General features: G+C 32.2%; 2 protein-coding genes across 5 annotated transcripts; one reads left to right on the top strand and one right to left on the bottom strand.

Moving 5' to 3' along the window:
* Window positions 1-62: 62 nt before the first annotated feature.
* Window positions 63-9,694, top strand: LOC124455088. Of its 4 annotated transcripts, XM_047005831.1 has the most exons (6): window positions 63-616; window positions 862-2,683; window positions 4,372-4,579; window positions 5,883-5,964; window positions 6,405-6,489; window positions 9,378-9,694. In XM_047005831.1, exons 2-5 carry the CDS (start codon window positions 2,590-2,592, stop codon window positions 6,423-6,425), a joined length of 405 nt encoding a protein of 134 aa, XP_046861787.1. In that variant the 5' UTR covers window positions 63-616; window positions 862-2,589; the 3' UTR covers window positions 6,426-6,489; window positions 9,378-9,694. The 4 variants fall into 4 exon arrangements, 2 of the variants coding, with proteins under 2 accessions (XP_046861787.1, XP_046861788.1); XM_047005832.1 differs by lacking the exon at window positions 6,405-6,489 and having other exon boundaries at window positions 64-616; XR_006951701.1 differs by lacking the exons at window positions 63-616; window positions 862-2,683; window positions 6,405-6,489 and adding an exon at window positions 5,382-5,473 and having other exon boundaries at window positions 4,311-4,579; window positions 9,229-9,694.
* LOC124455086 (microfibril-associated glycoprotein 4-like) lies at window positions 7,223-14,941 on the bottom strand. The gene is made up of 5 exons (XM_047005829.1): window positions 14,783-14,941; window positions 13,648-13,874; window positions 11,513-11,614; window positions 9,178-9,556; window positions 7,223-7,915 (listed from the first exon to the last, which is right to left on the bottom strand). Exons 1-5 carry the CDS (start codon window positions 14,886-14,888, stop codon window positions 7,665-7,667), a joined length of 1,065 nt encoding a protein of 354 aa, XP_046861785.1. The 5' UTR covers window positions 14,889-14,941; the 3' UTR covers window positions 7,223-7,664.
* Window positions 14,942-20,321: the final 5,380 nt, after the last annotated feature.

Below are 20,321 nucleotides of genomic sequence, written 5' to 3' on the forward strand. Positions count from 1 at the left end.
CAGTGGCCATTTAATGAATTGCGAAATGAAAAACACCACGATAGGTGAGATGAACGACAATTTTTTGTAAAGCAAACATCTTATTAGCATTGTATTAAGTGCGAATGCGAATGAACTGATCATTTCAGGTATATTCAACTATATTCAGTGCGAATGAACTGATTATTTCCATCGACAAGCATAAATGTGTTTTATAGGTAATTATGAATGACGTAATATAAACATAACGTGCCTTCGAGAATGTGATGAAGGCAAAAATATTCATATAAGTAGGAATTATTTTTAATAATTTTTAATAATTTGAAAAAGTACGAAATTTTGAATTTGTTTGATTGGGTCAGATTTTTACTTGTTTTTGCATAAAACATCTTCAAGTACGAAGGAAACAAATTATTTATGACATGATCGTGATGGCGCCAGGAGTGGGTGTCAATTAAAGCAGTTTTTTGTTAAAGAACCGCATAGCATGAAAAAATTTAATCTATTAACCCACGGCAACTGACTGAAAAGAAGCGTTTTTCATAGTGTGCGTGTAAAGAATAATAATTAAAGTTGAATTGATATCAAACCAAGTTATATTGATGTAGGTTTTCAGGTTCAGTGAAGAACTTTCAAAGTAAGCTAGTTTGATATTGTCATGTAGAAAACGAACGCAGTAACGTATTTTGAAACCATTGCTACAATAGCTAGCTTGTATTTCATAACTTTATTTGGAATAAGGTTCATATCAGTTTAGCACCGTCATATGTAGGATACACAAAAGTATTTTAGGCTATTAGTGCGTGGTTGTATCACACAAAGACCAAAATTAAATAGAAAAATTTCAGTCAAGTTAATATATTGTTTGTTTCTCTTTGTTAGCAAACAGATTTGCGAATGACTCTGGGAAGCCCATTTTTTTAAAGTTTGCAGCGGATATGGTTTGTAGATGACTTTTTTCAGGAAATTTCGTTTTCGTTTTAATCCTTTGTGTCACTGACATGAATGGAGGTTGTACTGACACGGCGGGAGTTACATTCTACAAAAGTCAAACTGAAAATACAAAGATAGCCACTTACTTCTGCTTAAACTTTGTCACAACCAATACTCAACTATCTCTGACTTTCCATCTCACTAAAAAGACGAACACAACTTTGACATGAGCACATACCGAATTGGGCATTTTATCACTCTTTTCCAGTTTTATCATTTTTTTGCATTCATACAATACATGTCATGCAAATCTTACACAGTCTGTAGAACAAACTGTCACTCAATATGATAATTTACAAAATATCATTGTTGCTACTTTTATTTCTTTAGTAATTTTATATTTTACTCTGTAAAAGTTAGTCCAATTGCGATAGACTAACGGTAATAGTGTTCTACATTACAAACAAGCAAAATATGATTCATATAAACCCATCGTTCAAACCTTTAGTCTAATCTCAAGTTCATTAATACTGGTGTTACAGCCATATGTTGGTTAGTAGATATAATGAGGATAAATATTGCGTATGGACACAACAGGATGCTACAATGGGCACTGCTGAAACAAATGGATGAGGAAATGCTTTCACATAGATATTAAGCGATGGACGTAGCTACAAAAATATTGATAATTATATAAAAGCAAGTTGCAATAGTGTTATTTAGCGATATAAAGTCATTTTAAAATGTCTAGACGTATGATCATCAACCCGTACAGTAACACAATAACCGACACTCCACCATTTCCGAATTCATCTAATTACAAAGGCGACAAACGCCCTCGCGTATCCCCTCTTTCAATTTTCAAAGTTTGAAAAGCATAAAAAGAGTGATTAGCATTTTAAAATGTTTCTCAAAGTATTCTTTGGTGAAATTCTTATACGGCAGTGATCAACGGGATTTTTAGTTGCATGTCAGTAATACATATTCATGTAGATAAACGCTTTTTAATGTGTGTATGCAAATTACAGTAGGATATTTTTTAGAGCGCTATGCGTTTTAAAAGATGTGAACATCTTTAGCCAATATGATGATTGTTTGAATTGTTTTATTACGCGATAAGACTAAAATTGCTAATAAAAACACTGACTAAAAAAAACGACTCCCACAGCATCGATGACAAAACCCCATTCCAGCTGAAAAAAAGCTTTTGCGTGGAGACAAACACAATGACAATGACGTGTATTCAAAAACATCGGACGTTTTTTATACATCGTTAAATGAAGCGTCGTTTTTTAAAACCACAGTCGTTATCCGTAAATTCAACGCAAGGCATCTTGGCTTTCATTGATAAATGGCTAATGTTCGGTAATGTTGTAATATTCTCGATGGCAAAGATAAATGAATAGGAATCCTCGACACACGAGCGGACTCCACGACAAACCAAGCACTTTAAGTGCTATTTCATTTCATTGTTTATTCTTTAGACTGTCACTAAATCGTATTTTTGTAATCTGATATATTTTGTTGTTCTCTCGTAAAATCGAAGTTCTTTAAAGTATAAACACTTTTAAAATGAAAACGCTTATTTTAATCCAGCATTTTATGTACAAATAACATAACTTGCCGGTTAAAGGAGGCTATATTCGTGTTTCATAAGTCAATTATAATCAAGAAGACATGTTAGACAAGGTCATAGCGATCGCGAGTTCTTTATTTGTTGTCGAAGCTCTATTGCAGGCGAACCCAGACATTACCAGCGACGCTTATCATGGTGAGTTATTTATATTTTTTGTTATAATGTGTCAATTGATCCAATAGTCCCGAGATTTCTTACATGACATGTTTGAATATAAATGTCATCTGTCCTGCTTTGTTTGTTTATACAAAGTCGTATGTATAATAGGAAATCTTTACCGAGATTTTTATTTTCCGTTCCGTCACTGGAAATTTTATGAACTACAGCTATTGCATTATTGAGTTCCTGATTAAAATTTCGCGTCTTTTAAATGTGAGTACATGGGGAAGGAAGCTGGCAAATGGGATTAGTTTCAATATTCAAGAATGACATTTTTCATTTTGGCCAACGCTATCAAATGTGACCTGTATTTGTCTGCAATATACTTGTCTAGGCATGATTTCATTATAACTTCGTCATGTTTTTTTATTGTGCTTCGTCGAATATTCTCTCCCATTGCGATAAGTTAAATAAACACGCTCCAGTTGCCATAATCCTACTTCATTCTCAGATAATTTTAAAGCATTAAACAATTATTGATGATTATGACTGTCATATTTAACAATGGACTTTACACTAGTTGTTATTTCAATATATCTTTTAAATAGTCTGCATTGTTTTAGATTGTGTTCGTCTCTTGTATGCGAAGAAAATTATTTAATTGATAATTCATGTTGCATTATTTGTTATTCATTTCATCAGCATGTTGCTAAAGTGCTATACATATTTTGACATTCTAAGTTGAACATATCTTGACACATAGACCTGTACATGTAGGTTGAAACATTATACAACATTAATCATTAAGAATATACAAAATTATATTGAAAAATGTGTAGATCTAGAGTAGAAGTGGGTGTTGAGCAGTGGGGGGCTGCATTTCCTGCCTCTGGTTTGAATAATTTGATCACTTGTCAAAGAAAATGTTACTCTGTTACAACATTTCCTAATGATGTACCCCTCTATGATTAAAATCTTCGATCCGCCTTTGAAAATCTGTGAAAGTGTGTTTTTTCCAGGTATGTTAGTGTCTAAACTTCCAAACCACAAACATCACTGTGTGCTCCTTAAATACAGCAAACATAATGTTATGCAGATTAAAATAAACCACTAGCATTGTATAGTCCATGTTGATAAAGTTTTAAGCTCCTTTGTAATTTAGAATTTTTCCTCTTTCATGCTCTTGGGAACATGAATTAAATATCTTTTCGACATGCAACATCCATGCATTGTTTTATGAATTTACTTTGTTCTGGGTTTGTAATGTTTGTTTCATTGTTGTACTCCGCCAAAACATTAGTTAAGAAAGTTCATTTCCAAAATTCACTTTTCTCTGGTATAAATATTTTTTGCTTTCGTTTTAAAGTTTGTACGGAGAAGATAATATCTGTAATGACGACATCGCATAAAGAAGGAAATAAAACCATATACAGCTGTATTGGTTGCAAAAAACTGCGTCGTTGTACAAGTGTTTACGGTAGCGTCCATTTGAAGAAAATTGCAATCAGTTCGAAAAATGAATTTTTAAGTGAGCAGTTACGATTTCCAAAACTACGCGAAATCACTGGACATTTGATCGTGACATTCTTATTGCAAGGAGTTTACAGCTTAAGCAACATTCTCCCGAACTTGAGAAAATGGATGAATCGAATTTGAAAATAGAACAGTCAGAAATGTTGTGGCTTTTCACCCATCTTTACTATATTAAGTGTTGTACATTGCAGGGGAAAGTTCTGAAGGGGCTACTTTTGTCCCAGAAAGTATGGCAAATGAGGTTATGGAGCGAGAAGTGTTGCTTATTCATCGTTGTAATGTGAAAGCTGACTTGCTGCACTATTTTGAAAAAGATGATATTTTAAAGAAGTGTATGGATGTCAAGATGATAGATTCCAGAGGTGTCGAGGAAAAGGGCGAAGGAGTTGGCGTTGTCAGGTATGCATTTTCTCTGTTTTGGAATGAAATAGTTTCATGTCAGGCGAGGATGAACGAGTCCCAGTGATTCGTCATAACGTTTCGCGGGAGAAGTGGCAAGCGATAGCTAGAAATCTTGTGAAAGGTTACACTCAAGAACGCTATTTTCCAATCAAAATTTCTCGTGTTTTCTTGTGCTCCTGTCTTTTTGCGAAGATTATGTCTCAGAAGATATGTACGTGAGTTCTTTTATGAAGTACATTTCGACCACTGAGTCTAGTGTGGTTGAAAATGTACTTCATCATTCTCTTGCAGTTGATGATGAAGATGTACAGGATTTTTTAACAGCGTTTGAGTGCAAAAATATATAGCGTTTATACAGCGTTCGCCGTATAGCTTTTTCCCTCGGTGTTTTGCCGTATAGCTATTTCCCTCGGTGTTTTGCCGTATAGCTTTTTCCCACGGTGTTTTGCCGTATAGCTTTTTCCCTCGGTGTTTTGCCGTATAGCTTTTCCCTCAGTGTTTTGCCGTATAGCTTTTTCCCTCGGTGTTTTTCCGTATAGCTTTTTCTCTCGGTGTTTTGCCGTATAGCTTTTCCCTCGGTGTTTTGCCGTATAGCTTTTTCCCTCGGTGTTTTGCCGTATAGCTTTTTCCCTCGGTGTTTAGCTGCCGGAGGTATTATGTATTCCAGGTCGAAAATTACGCAAATATTTGTGTTTTTAACAATCTTATAAAAATTTACACAATAGCTGCTTTTTATCGGCCTTGAAATCGTCCCGAAGGCTTGTTGCTTTTATATCACCTAAACTCTTCGATATTTCAGGTAATTTTCGTCCGTACGTATCTACAAGCTTATAATGAAACGAATGAAATCACGTTAGACGAGATTGAAAAAGTTATTGACGAAGCTGACAAGTAAATGTTATAACAATCGTCCTCTTATATTAATATACCGCTAGATAATTTTTTATAATATTTTTTTAGGTTTCTATGGATACGTATGTCTTGACTGATTCACTGACGTAGTTCTCGTTTATTTAAGGTTCAGTTAAGTCAGTTTAGAGTTCACTGACACCATTTAGGTCAGTTTTAAGTATACATAGGGCTTGTCAAGTTATAACTGATGCAATTAATACATAACTTTTGAAAGTAATTCTCTTTTTTATTACATCGCCTATTCGTGTACTCTTTTATCCATTGTACGCAAGTGCTTACATATTGGCGTCGGTTTTGTCTTTCTGCGAATAAATGTTTTAATTTTACGTATGTTTTAAAAAAATATTGAAACAACATCATTCAGCTTTGTTTTCCTTTTTTTCTATAGATTGTCTCTTCTTTCTCATTTCTTTTGGGCAATGTTTTCAATACTTCAAAGTTATAAATCCTCGATCAATTTTGGTTATCTCGTAAGTAGATGAACAGTTAAATTGTGTTCTTTACCGTTAGATTAACATCACGTGACTGAATTTGGCTTTTTCGTTGTTGTATTGTCGTACCGTGGTATTGTATCCTAAACACCATTTGCTATTTTTAAAATACCATATCTTATAAGGAACATTCTACATCGAACAATGTTAGAAATGTGCACCACCTCTTCATCAACTTTTTTCATATAGTTTGCGTTATTTCTTTACAAACATTTGTGTAAACGCATGCTCTTTTGCACTAAGTTGTTTCCATGTGGATTTGTTTAGAACAGATGTTAGTCAGCAATAATGTCTCATGCGTGTGTATCAAACTTGTACATAATGAGCGCTATCATTGTGAACAAACGTAAAAGCAACGTAACACTTTGCGAAGATTTCTTATAAGTTTACAAGAAGAATTTTGTGCTTAAATTTTATAGAATCAAATCACTATCAAGTAAATCCCATCCGCAGTAGTAACCATGCAAAGGATCTTGAGTGTGTTTTATTAATCTGTCATATAAGGTATTAAGAAGCGTCAGAAAATATCTAGAGAAATACTTACGTGCAAACCTCCACCTATATAAGAAATGTTACGCAAATACTACATTTACTGCATGATGACAAATTTCAGTACCTTTGATAAAACCAAATTGTTGATGACGATTTTTAAAATTGTATGTTGAGCTCTAATATTTATATTGAGAATCCGCTTCCCGCCTGGCACTTCATTGGCAACAATACCTTTAACAAAAATATATGTATGCTAATACTTCAAACTAGAAATAGGTTATGGTCACAGATTTGGATACGCCATTTTTGTGCGCACAATTCTGAGAGTACTGCAGTAGCCTGCCCTTCCAAGTAAAAAGTAGGTAGGATTACTCACTCACTTTAACTTTTTCAAATGTAGTTCCTGTCTCATCAGCTGCCTTTTGTATTGTTTCATGTTTGTCCTTTGCCGTTGTATTCATTCCCTGATCGTAATAAGACTTCAAGATAGCTTTTTGCAAGTCAATTAATACTTCATACTGTATTCCAGTTGCCGCCATCTAGATATGGTACAGTGTGTCGTGTGCATGTCGTGTGTTGATGATATATAGATTGGTGCATATATAAATCAAATATGGCGTCAATGAGAACGCTTAGAGGATCTCCTACATCACATACATGCGACGTTCTCAATTTGAGAAGTCTTGCTTCAGACGATTGAGAACATGCGACACGGGTAATGATTTGAATTTTTTTCAAAACCGGCTTTCAATGACAAACTGTTATTTGTAAATAGACGTCTTACCTACAGATATCTACAATTATTTGCAGGTAGTTTACCAATCAAAAGTGACATTGCTTACATAGTGAAAAATGATGTAAGATAATTGCATGAAATGCATGATACATCAAGATTGCGTGGAACGTGGCGAAAAGATAGAATTAGCTACTTACAGAGCAACATCTCATTAAAGAAATGAGTGAAAAGACGTAACATTACAGTCATATAATTACCTAAATAGCTCTAATTTTTAGGGAAAATATTATTTCACCACAGCATTTTTAACAATTTTTCAACGCTTTTTTAAATGATAATGATTATAAAGGTTCTTTTAAAAGAGATAAAATCTAAAATGTTTTTATTATATGTTGAAAGTTTCATTAGAAATAATGATCAAATTTATAACATCGCAGTCTTTGGAAATTCTTTATGGTTTTATTTTCATCTCAGTAAACTTTAAGGATCCATAGTTTTTTTTCCAACTATTCCAGTTCACACCACTCCAACTGTTGGTTGCTGTACGATAGTAGTGTCCATTCAGGTTAGATGCATGACAACCATTATACCACCAAGCACCACTGTGGACAATGGCGCAGTTTTCTACACGTTTATCATTATCTGAATCTTTTGTTGTAAACGCCATGCTTTTATGATAAGATAATGAATCTCCAGCATTTCCTAAGTAAAGTAATTTTGCTCAGAAAAATTTTACGTCATTTATCTAATGTTATTTACAATTTTCCTTAAGAATTGCTGAAAATACCCAACACGTGTTTTATGTGTTTAATAGAAGATTTCAAGAGATTTTTCAATGGTCATTTGTTTAGAAGGGTTTTGTCAATTACTTTTTTGATTTAGCTTATAGAGTAAAGAAAGAAGTGGTATAAATACCGAAATATATTACAATACTGAGTTTTCATTAGATATATTCAGTAGCATTCTCCTTATATAGTTATATACAAAGCTTAAATCGAATTTCATTGGTTAATTTTAGCGGAAGCTCCAACCACACTCATGCATAATGTATAACGCTAACTTTAAGTTAAAATTTGCTACCGTTTATAATATAGTTGTTGTTGTTAATATATTAAACCATTTATCCTTCTCAATTTCAAATAAATAAGTCGCAAAAATAAAAGTTGTCTACTCGTTAGCTAGCTACATGTCATGAAGTGATTTTTGACTTTCTTTCACCCCACCTTCATTCCCCTGAACTTTTTTTCTGCATCCAGTCTATTCACATTAGTCATTAATGTTAACCGGCCTAATTTTTATTGTATGATAGATTTTCAAAATTTGTGTAATTACTGGATGGTGTACCTGGGTATTTTCCAAGGCTCAAATGATATTTATGTGTTTCATTCTTATAAATGAAAATTCTCCATGTAAACTTGAATGAATTTCAGTAACGTTTTAGGTTGTTAAAAGTTCGTGAAAAACCTTTAATTTTAGAACAAGTTATCATAGATAAATCATTTACAATTAGTTACAACTGGCTAACATGAATGTTTGCGTTTTATAAAAAAAGATTTCTGTCAATGATTACTGGACAATGGTTTTAACAGTATAAATTCTCTCTTATGTACCAAATGATTTAGTCATGTTTTATAAGCTATACATGTTGTTCAGGCGCAGTTTATCAGTACCTATTTAAAAAGCAAGAATTTAATTTCACAGCCATTTCACGATCTCTTCTTGCATGTCAAGAATTGTTGTCGCGTGGTGCAACTGAATGATTTACACGAGAGAATGATTTTTTACTTAATGGTTGTTCCTTATATTTTAATGTAAGTTTGTCGATTCAAAATTAATTATCATACTTTTTATAACAAACAAGACTTAAGTTCAAAGCTAACCGTTCACTAAAATCATTCCAACATTTTGCATATGTCAAACTCACGCTTAGAAATTTTTCCGTTTATATTTACGTATTGACTCACCAGAATATGCTCCATGACTTAGTTGATATTTTTTACTTTCATTCTTTACAGCAAAATAATCATATTCAGCATATGCTTTGTTTCCAGACCAGTCTCCCAGGTCAACACGAAGTTTATTTCTCTTGGCTGATGTTAGTCGGTATATTTTATCCAATCCAAGCCAGAATTCAGAAGTAAGATTACCAAATCCTTTCTTATAGTCATTCCAACCTCGATAGAAGTTTACACTTCCATCTTGACGACGTTGAAACACAGTCCAACCTCCACCAGATGACTTCATATCACAAAAGACACTGAATGTACCCTGGCCATCAGGATCAATTTCATAAACTCCGTTCTTTTTTTCACCTTTTTTGTAAAGATCTGCACAGTCTTTTTCCTGAAAAAAAGTTTATTAAAAAAGCTATTGCATTGTACGTCTTACGGGATTTGTAACTCATTAAACCTATAAGCAAATTGTTACACAACTTTTCTGCGCATAGATCCATTGTGCTAAATAAATATTTTGTACATTCTATACCGAAGTTGTTTTCGATTATATAAACTCAACACAGTTTAATTCAATAGAAAAAAATTAACAATACAAAATAGTAAGTTTTCAGATATGACTAACTTTCATAGTAACATTTCAAAATTCCTTATATGGTCATGCACGTGTAGTTGTTTACGTTCTTTATCCTTGGAGTTCATCTTAATGCCGACACTCAGCATTTTAAGTCTTGTTTTATACCACAGGAACACTTGCCGACTTGCCCGGTTTTATTGGTTTCACCTAAATCTTAAAACAAATCTTCTAAACCCCAGATTTTCGATCACTTTCACCCTTCTATAATGACATGTAGATAGTGAAAAAAATTTGAGCAAATCAGGTCGGACTGAGTATTTAATATAAATATTTATAAATTTATATGTTATGCACCCAAATTTTCCACGCACTTTCTTTTTATGAACAAGAAATCCACTTGGGTGTTCTCTGTTTGCTTTTTCTTACAAAATTCCCTTTTATGAATTCTTCTGTTTATAAGTGCGTATGTTATCACAATTCTCAATTAAACACTTACTCAGACTTGATTCATTCAAAATTATTTTACTAAATACATATGATACCAAAAATTTCAAACAGGAGAAGTGATTGAATATCTGGTTAACTGAATATTTGCTTTAAGATTTAGGTGACAGTCGATAAAATTGAGGAACTGGCAGGTCTGCCTTCCTATGGTATCATGGTAAAAAACATTAATTGATACTTTACAAACGAGCGACTGAAAGTAAACAGTGTAGCATACTTTTTGCTCATATAATGCCACTCTATGTTTTGATAACTTTTCATATATGAATTTTGCCTCTTTACCCCTTCCCTAAACATTCGAAATTAGCTACCGCATTGCTTTCTTTGTTAAAACAAGGAGGTCACAAAAAAAAAACAGTCAAATGCACTGACGAAGAGACATTTTTTAAAAATATCTTAATTTCTAAGTATTTAATTGCCATCTAATTTATGAGTGAAGAAAAAATGGATTTAATTGGGTTGATGTTTTGCTTGCTTACCATTTTTTAAAGAGATGTTAAGTTCCATTGCAAAGAATTAACACTTGTATGAAGTTCCTGATAAAGCATGCCTATACTTATTGATTTAGCTAAATACATCGACGTATGAAAGAGCAAATGATTTGAGAAACATATTCAAAGTAATAAAAGAGGCCTTTGAAATTTTTGAAAAACTATTTTTGATCTCCCTTTTGTAACTTAAAGGCTAAAGAGAGCATATGGCAAAAGTGTCTATCTGTCATAGCAACTGACTTTTTATTTCATAATCTTTTCATTGTTAATTCATATGTAGCTATTAGCTATTTTTTCAGTTTTCAATTTACAAGTACTTTTCGAAATTTATGTTCATTAAACAACCCGAAAATTAATATTTAGCTCATTTATAGCTCGAGCCTAAAGTTTGGCATAACTGACTGCTTTCCATCTCAAGAACAAAAATTATCTTTTTTTCGACATTTTAGTTTTCACGTTATGTCATTTTTAAAGCAAAATAAACGTCATAACTTCCTCTGACTTTACGCAAAACAATATAAAAAGCACTTGGTGACAAGCAAACTTCATTACTTATAAAATGCACATTCTCCAAAACATTTTGCTATGGGTTTTATGAAGCCTAAATACGCTTTTCCATGAAAGATACTTTTGTTTTCTTAATCAGCGTACATGTTTTGAATTTGATGATCGAGAAGTGTGTCCTGTCTAAAACATATAGCTCCACACGGAGAAATACAGCTGTTCCATCCAAAGTAAACTTACGGTATGATTCAATCACAAGTAATTCGCTTACCTTTGTAAGTCCATTGTCAAGACCACTTCCTTCAGACGAAGCGCTCTGCTTCAAGTTTGATGTAATATTTTTTTCTGTAGATTGACCGTCCCCTTTTTCTCCCTTTAGTACAAATATAACCTCTGTCAGAATTATAGTGTTTTAAGTGTAGATTATATTACTAATTGTTAAGTCCAGGAGCTTTGAAAAGTTTTTAGTATCATTACACAGATCAGTATGAAATGAAAAAAAAAGTATACAAGACCATTTATTTTCAGTCACTCGTTTATGAAACATCAACGAATGTTTTTTACCATGATGCCGACTCAGCATTTTAAGATCTTGTTTTATACCACAGATACACATGCCAACTCGCCCGGTTTTATTGGTGTCACCTAAATCTTAAAACAAATCTTCTAAACGCCAGATTTTCGATCACTTTCACCCTTTTTTAATGACATGTAGATAGTGAAAAAAAATTTGAACAAATCAGGTCGGACTGAGTATTTTATAGCCATAAATATCTATGCATTTTATATGTTATGCACCTAAATTTTCCATGCACTTTCTTTTTATGAACAAGAAGTCCACTTTGGTGTTCTCTTTTTGCTGCTTCCTACAAAATTTCCTTTTATTGAGCTCTTCTGTTCATAAGTGCGTTTGTTATTACAATTCTTAATTAAACACTTACTCAGACTTGATTCGTTCAAAACTATTTTACTAAATTTATGTTATATCAAAAATGTCAAACAGGAGAAGTGATTGAATATCTGGTTAACTGAATATTTGCTTTAAGATTTAGATGACAGTCGATATATTTGGGGAACTGGCAGGTCTGCATTCTTATGGTATCATGGTAAAAAAACATTAATTGGTGCTTTATAAACGAGTGACTGAAAGTAAACAGTATAGCATACTTTTTTGCTCATATCATGCCAGTCTATGTTTGATAACTATCTATGAGGACGTTATCGTGGATAAAACGTTACTTTCTGCTTATCGTGCACACTTATCGCTCGGAGGCACATAAATTGCCAGCTTTTACAATATTTACTATAGCACCATGAAAAAATTAATAGTTTGATGGAGGTGGGCGACAAAATTTTTTTTAAATGAAGATATGATCTTCGCACTTTGCTGGACAATTTAAGCAATCGTCTCAGGAACCTGAAAAAATCAGGTGACTCAACGGGATTCGAACCCATGACCTCTGCGACCTCTGCGGTTCCTGAGACGATTGCTTAAATTGTCCAGCAAAGTGCGAAGATCATATCTTCATTCATTCAAACACCGCACTGCATAAAACATTCATACAAAATTCTTTTTAAGCACTGTAAAGCATGTACCCAGGGCTATTTGGATTAAATTTTGGCATTTAAATATTTACATTTTACCACGCCTTTAAGAATTAAGCAGTCAGATTGTAAAGAAATTCATGTCTTGTTTGGAATTACCAAAAAGGAATTTCTGACTAAGAAATTACATCTCATAATCTTTCTAAAATGTTACATGTACAATAAAGGAATCGTAAGGGATGGCTGAACGTCGATAATTGGGGGGAGGGGTGGAAAATACTCATTTACGCGTGCTTTCCCTGATTACTTTCTTTTGAAATCAATTGTTTTTACGAGCTGTGACTACGTATATATTAATATTCCCCCCTTTAATTATCACCGTTTCGGAGTCCCTGGGAATCATATACATCACAGGATTTATTTTATGACTATTGAACAAAAAAGAATAAATTTTGAATGAGGTCACTATGCTCATATATTATTACTGCATGGACTTCAATTTTAACATTTTTGTTCGTTTGTTGTGACTTAAATTGAGTGTCTATAATAATTAAGAATAATGTTCACAAACGTAAATTTATTCTCTTATTTACGTATTTAAGGTGAAGGTCAGAAAATTTATATCACCATTTCACCATTTTTTGGTTAAATGTTAGACTGTTAAAAGTTTCCCTAAATAAATATTTTTATTCAAATTAACTTTAGTTTATTAAATTTGTAAAGTGAAGGTTTTTTAATTATAGTTGAACTTGAATATATTTTGCTCTACGCAGTTTTAAGAAAATTTTCATGAAAGTGTATTGCACGTATTTAGTGAAATTATAGAATAACAAGATTATGTTGACTTTGTTAAATTCCTACCGTCTTGAAAAGGGCTTGATAAAAAGTCCATTTTTCTTTCACAAGCACTGTCTTCACTCTGCTTGTGGTTGTTGCGTTGGAAATATGGCAGTTTATCTCAGATGTTTTAGCCATATCTAGATAGTTAAAACCAACACATCTCTTCTCTCGATGACATTGAAATGAACATTCAATCGCACTGTAAACGACATGACTTGCAATGATATCTTTTGGTGCCAAAGCATCATCTGCATAATGAAAAGTAAAACGAAATTAAATTCTGCGCGTATCGATAATTTTTTTGTCGAACAAGGTCTGGAAAGCATTTTGTGATTCATCAGAGCTCAAGGCTTACATAAATAATTTAAGGCTAGCTGGACGTTATACGGTTCATATATAACAAAAATAATGTCGTAACTTTCTTATCTATAGCAACATGTACTGTACTTTTATATTCCAATTGAGTATGTTTGTGTGATTATTATGCACATTCTATTTAATTAAAGAGGTTCAGTGAGTGAACACAGAAAAATTGCAGTTAAGATAGTAGCAATACAGTAGCAATACCATTTGTGCAGACTTGCTACGACTGTTGCAACTACGTATGTGTTTAGATGTCAAACGTCGGAATGCAGTTAATGATTTGAAGACTGAAGATAGTTGCTGATGACTAAAATGGCTTTTTCTAAATCCTGCTCTTGTTAGCTTTTCTAAGCTTTACGTAACTTATAGCTTATACATAGCTTATACTCACTCATATATCTTTTACAGCTTTATTAAAATTGTTTTTCTTTTTAAAAGTTTTTATTTTTCACAACACAGTTGTTGGCGTTGTCACTCCATTTGTGCACGAAAAAGGTCATGAAATTTGTAAATTAAAAAAAGAGAATAACTCAAATTTTCACTTGTAACTGCTGAAGATAAATAATAAAAATTTTTGCGTGGTATTGCAATTATGAAATAAAGCTAAATTGAGACGCTGGAACAAAATTTTCAGATTTAAGAGTGTCATCTAGAATATTTTACAATACAAATACAAGCTGAATGAAAATAATTCAAAATTTGTTGTACATGCATCAGCTAGAGACTTAAACTTTTCTTTTCTTCAAAGCAAACGAATAAAAGTACATTATTATATTTTAAATTGACAACATACCATTTTCATTTATTTTCCTGAATGCAATTTGTGGAATTTCGAATTCTTTGTTTGTTGCATTGCATGCACCGATTACAAGAAAAGTCACAAAAATGTACCCAACCATCTTTTAGAAATGAGTGATAACTTCAAGTAAATGAAAAGACGTTTACATGCACGATTACCGTAATGTATCTGCGGTCATAAAGAACTAACTATATAAACGTGTACAGCTGTGTTTAGTTTGACTAAAATTTCAAATGTAAATATTGGAAACATGTGATGAGCTTGGCTACGCCATAAATGTGAAATATTTGATGAATCTACCGCAAAACGTTTCGCTCGCTTTATTTGCAGGAAACGATTGATGAAAAAATTTGGGCAATTTGGTGAAAAATATATTACCTGCGTGCTTTATTATTACAGTTACAATCCTTTTTGGTAGTCGACCATTGATGATTTAAGCAATTCATAAATAATGTACAAGCTTTAATATGATACAAATTATACACAAACGCTGTTAACCTGCCAGCTATATGCGGGTCTCATCGTTAAAAATAAAAACGAAACTTCCTCTCTAAGGAAAAGATTAAACTCACTGCAATCGAATCTCTATGAACTTTTTGTCAATCCAAGTATATTTGTATAAAAAGTTGCTATCTATCCCTCTCTCTTTTCTCTCTATAGGGATTTATGCATCTACAATGCTTTTACAATATTTTATTTGAAAAAATATTTGTTGTTAATTATCTTTTACATGAAAAAAATTTCCTGGTACATTAACATTCATTTTAGATGATTAAAGTTTAATGAAAATAGAGCTGACTTCAACGCTTTCGGTAGATTTTGTACGCGACAGCAAAAATGAAGCGCATTTTCACCAGGCCTATAAAAGTTTTTGTAATAACAATTAAATGTTGATGATTTAGGTAATTTATTGATGATTTAGGTAATCCATAAATATTTTACAAGCTTTAATATGATTTTAGCCGTCACGTGTACAAAGTATTTTAAATTATTTCAGTAAAAATGTTTCAATGTTGATCATCACCAAGTAGGAGAAAGCTAAATACTGTCAAAATTTAGATACAAAGAGTTGCAGCTGAATATATGATAATCACTAGCTAGCATGATATTAGAAATGAGTGATAACTTCAAGTAAATAAAAAGACGTTTGCATGCACGATTACCGTAATGTACCTGCTGTCATAAAGAACTAATTATATATACGTGTACAGCTGTTTTTAGTTTGACTAAAATTTCAAATGTAAACATTGCAAATATATAATTTTGGCTACACCATAAAAGTCAACTATTTGATGAATCTACCGCAAAACTTTTCTATTGCTTTATTTGCAGGAAAAGATTGCTAGAAATATTTGGGAAATTTGGTAAAAAATACATTGCCTGTGTGTTTTATTATTATAGTTACAATCCTTTTTAGTGGTCAACCATTGATAATTTAAGCAATTCATAAATAATGTACAAGCTTTAATATAATTTGTGGCTTAAACGTCATTTAAAATATGCCATAAATAATTCTGATTTAGGTAACTTATTGATGATTTAGGTAATCCATAAATATTTTACAAGCTTTAATATAGGATTTTAGCCGGAACGTGTACAAAGTATTTTAAATTATTTCAGTAAAAATGTTTCAATGTTGATCATCACCAAGTAGGAGAAAGCTAAACACTGTCAAAATTTAGTTACAAAGAGTTGCAGCTGAATATATGATAAACACTAGCTAGCATAATATTGCAATATTGTTGAATATGTGCATAACTGGGAATTCTATTGAAACGATGTTCTCCTCAGTTTAAATCCTATTTTATGAGCTAGGTAGCAAAACATTAACTATAAATAGTAAAATACTTTTTTCTGCAAAAGTTCAATTTTATTAGAAAGAAAAAAGTTGCAAAAAGTTAGTGTAGCCGTAAATATAATACACCTATGGCTAAAATATCTGCATATAAAAGAAATACAAAAATATACACAAACGCTATTAACCTGCCAGCTATATGCGGGTCTCTTTGTTTAAAAAAAAGATGAAACTTCGCCTCTAAGGAAAAGATTAAACTCACTGCAATGGAATCTCTATAAACTTCCTGTCAATCCATGTATATTTGTAAAAAAAGTTGCTATCTGTCTCTCTCCCTTTTCTTTCTGTAGGGATCTATGCATCTACAATGCTTCAACAATATTTTATTTTAAAAAATATTTGTTGTTAATCATCTTTTACATGAAAAAAAATATTTGCCAGTACATTAACATACATTTTAGATAATTAAATTTTAAGGAAAATAGAGCTGACTTAAAAGCTTTCGGTAGATTTTGTACGTGACAGCAAAAATGAAGCGCATTCTTCACTAAGCTGATAGAAGGTTTTTGTAATAACAATTTTGAAGCCAATGCTTACAGCCTAGATGTCACCATCAATATTCATTTTTTAGTCTTAAAGTTGTATCAAAGTGACGTTGTAGCTGTTTTACTAAATGAACCAAAAATATTCTGCACCAGACTTCCATTCAATAATGAGCGTAACTCTTCTGTCTCATATTTAAGAACAAAATAAAGCCTTTATTGCTGTGGCTTTGGAAACAGGGGACAGTGGGGTGCTAAAGCACGTTTCTCAGAGGATGCAGTCCCCCCCCTTTTATTGAAGCAGAAAAATTACAATGAAAGAGAATATTTACTAATAGTCTATTTTGACTAGAAAACATACATATCTACAGAGCAGTGAGTAGACTCTAAAATATCACGTAGAAATATTCTGCGATTTTTTTTTCATTAGTTTATTACGTTCGCGATTAGACGACCGGCGTTGCTAAAATTCAAAATGGCGACTACTTGACAACATGTTGCAGACATAGGTACTTATAATTTCTAAAATCTCACTCCCCAATTTTGTGTTCTTTTCAATGCCCCTGGTTTGTTGTCGAAGTCATGATGTGTGATTAACACATAAGGCAGGAAGCTCTGGTTGTGTAGTATCCATTCATGTACTTTACATTAAGTATATTATCTAGCCAAGCGACAGTTCCAATGTTTTACTTCCTAAGGGATTCAGATTAACAGAGTAAAGCAGCTTAATGCATTGGTAATGACTACGAGCTATTTAATTTTGCAATTACGCAGTTAAGCGCTGTTCAGGACATTACTGCTGACATTTGTTTACGTTAATAGTACTCTATGACAAACACCGACAACTTTGCCATATACAAGAAGTTTATGATATAAATTTCATAAATAGTGTTCTCGGCCATTGCTTGCTGGCAAGTAATTATAATGGAAAGAGTAGCAGATATTCAATCAACGGTTAATGACCATTCCTTCAATCTAATTTTTAAAAGTTGATCAAAAACACATGAATAAAAAATCAAAAAAGGTGATGCGAGAATTGAAAAGATACATACATTTGTTAGAGCTCAATAAGTCTGCAAATTGTTTTCAGCACAGTAAAAATTCATCAAAGATATAGAGCAATTTTAAAAAACTAAAATCTATATAATTCAAAATGTAAGAAATCAGAGATGGCTGCCGCTGTTTTTTTTTCTTCAAGGGGGTAAAAAAGAACTTTGAAATTAAATTCAAACAACACAACATTCGAAAGGTCATGGTAACTTATTTAGTAATTTTAGTTATGTACAAAAGTGAGCTGAAGCTAGGTTGCCTTTTTTCCGACACGGTATCAATAAATATCATACCAAATCCATATTAAAAAACCACGAATAATGACTGTTGAGATTTATTTCTTTTTAAAGACTAAACAACCAACTTTACAACAAAATATATAGAGTTCACTACAGATGTATTCATTATCGTCATAAAATCATTACTTTATTAAAAATTTCCTGATGGTTTTATTTTCATTTCAGTGAATTTTAAAGAATAAGAAAATTCTTTCCAATCTTTCCAGACAACACCTTTGTACCAAGATGCAGAAGGTTAATAATTGCCATGATAATAATACCCATTTAGGTTAAAATCATAACAAAAATAAAACCACCAAGCGCCTTTAGCATTTACAGCGCAGTTTTCTCAGCCATCTGTATGATTATCTGAATCGATTGTCGTAAACGACTTGTTTTTATGGGCGGATAATGAATTCCCAGCAGTTTCTAAATGGTGATAACTGTGTTCAAAAGAACGTACATTTAATGTTTAATATTAATGTTTAATCGATGGACAAATGACAAAAATATTTACAATAAAAATATTCTTTTTGCTCCATCATGTGTGTCATCACTTAGTTCTTTAATTATGTAGAAAATATTAAATTCTGCTGTGCTTTTTCTATATAGCATTATGTTTAGGCCCTTACACATAATTTGCTGTACATAAAGATGGAACTGACTTTGCAATTGATTTTAATGAGTAAACTAGTCCTTATTCTTGAATGATCTCTCTTGTATTGCCTGTCCAGAAATAGTTGTTGCAGTTTGTAATTTAATTGTTATACAGATATTTTCAAAGCTGTATTCACATGACAAAATATTTTTGGTTTACAAAGGGGGTTGTTTGTTGTAATTTAAGTTGAAACAATATACATTGCTCTTATGACAAATATGTAACAAAAAAGTAGAATCCGTTCATGCAAATTCCAAGTATCCTAATCGTTTTAATTTAATTCTAATATTATTTTTATCCTATCAACCCTTTTAATTTTGTGGTGTTATTGTTCATATTTGCCTAATGACCTACCAGAATATTTTCCAAGTCTCAATTGATATTTTTTATTTTTATTCGTTACAACAAAATAATCATATTCAGCATATCTTTTATTTCCTGACGTGTCTCCAAGATCAACACGAAGTTTATTTCGCTTTGCTGATGTTAGTCGGTATATTTTATCTAATCCGAGCCAGAATTCAAAAGTAAGATTGCCAAATCCTTGTTTATAGTCTTTCCAACCTCGATAGAAGCTTACACTTCCATCTTGACGTCTTTGAAACAAAGTCCAGCCTCCACCAGATGACTTCATATCACAGAAAACCTTAAAGTAGCCCTGACCATCTGGATTAATTTGATAAACTCCGTTTTCTTTTTAATCTTTTTTGTATAGATCTGCACAGTCTTTCCTTGTGTTTTCTTCGATTTATTTGAAATTTTGTTCCGTTTTGTTCTATTCCTGTGAGTTTTGTATATTTTTTTGAAAGCGTTGTCAATCGTTTTCAAGAGTTTTTAACATGTTTTGGGTTTTTGCTAGTTGTGCTTCGAGTGTTTTCATTTGTATGGAAAGCTTAATCATTTGAACTTCGAGCTTCTTTAATTGTTTTCGCAAGGTTATAAGTTTCCTTATTTGTCCTTTTGTCTTGTTGATTTTGGATTGGAATTTTAACTTAAATATTTGAAGGCGATTTTAACATTAGTTTCGACCAATAAGCGAGAATATTTTTAAGAGCACTCAGGGTTGTTTTAAAATCACATCAATGATCACAAGACGCGCGTGTTTTGATAAATTTGTCGTTTCAACTTCAGCTGTCATTTCATCAATCAACGCATTTAGATGCAGTGTAAAGGATGAAGATAAAGAAGAAGAAAAGAAGAAATAGAAGAA

This window comes from Xenia sp. Carnegie-2017, unplaced genomic scaffold, assembly GCF_021976095.1.
Source record: "Xenia sp. Carnegie-2017 unplaced genomic scaffold, XeniaSp_v1 HiC_scaffold_3, whole genome shotgun sequence".
NCBI lineage: Eukaryota > Metazoa > Cnidaria > Anthozoa > Malacalcyonacea > Xeniidae > Xenia > Xenia sp. Carnegie-2017.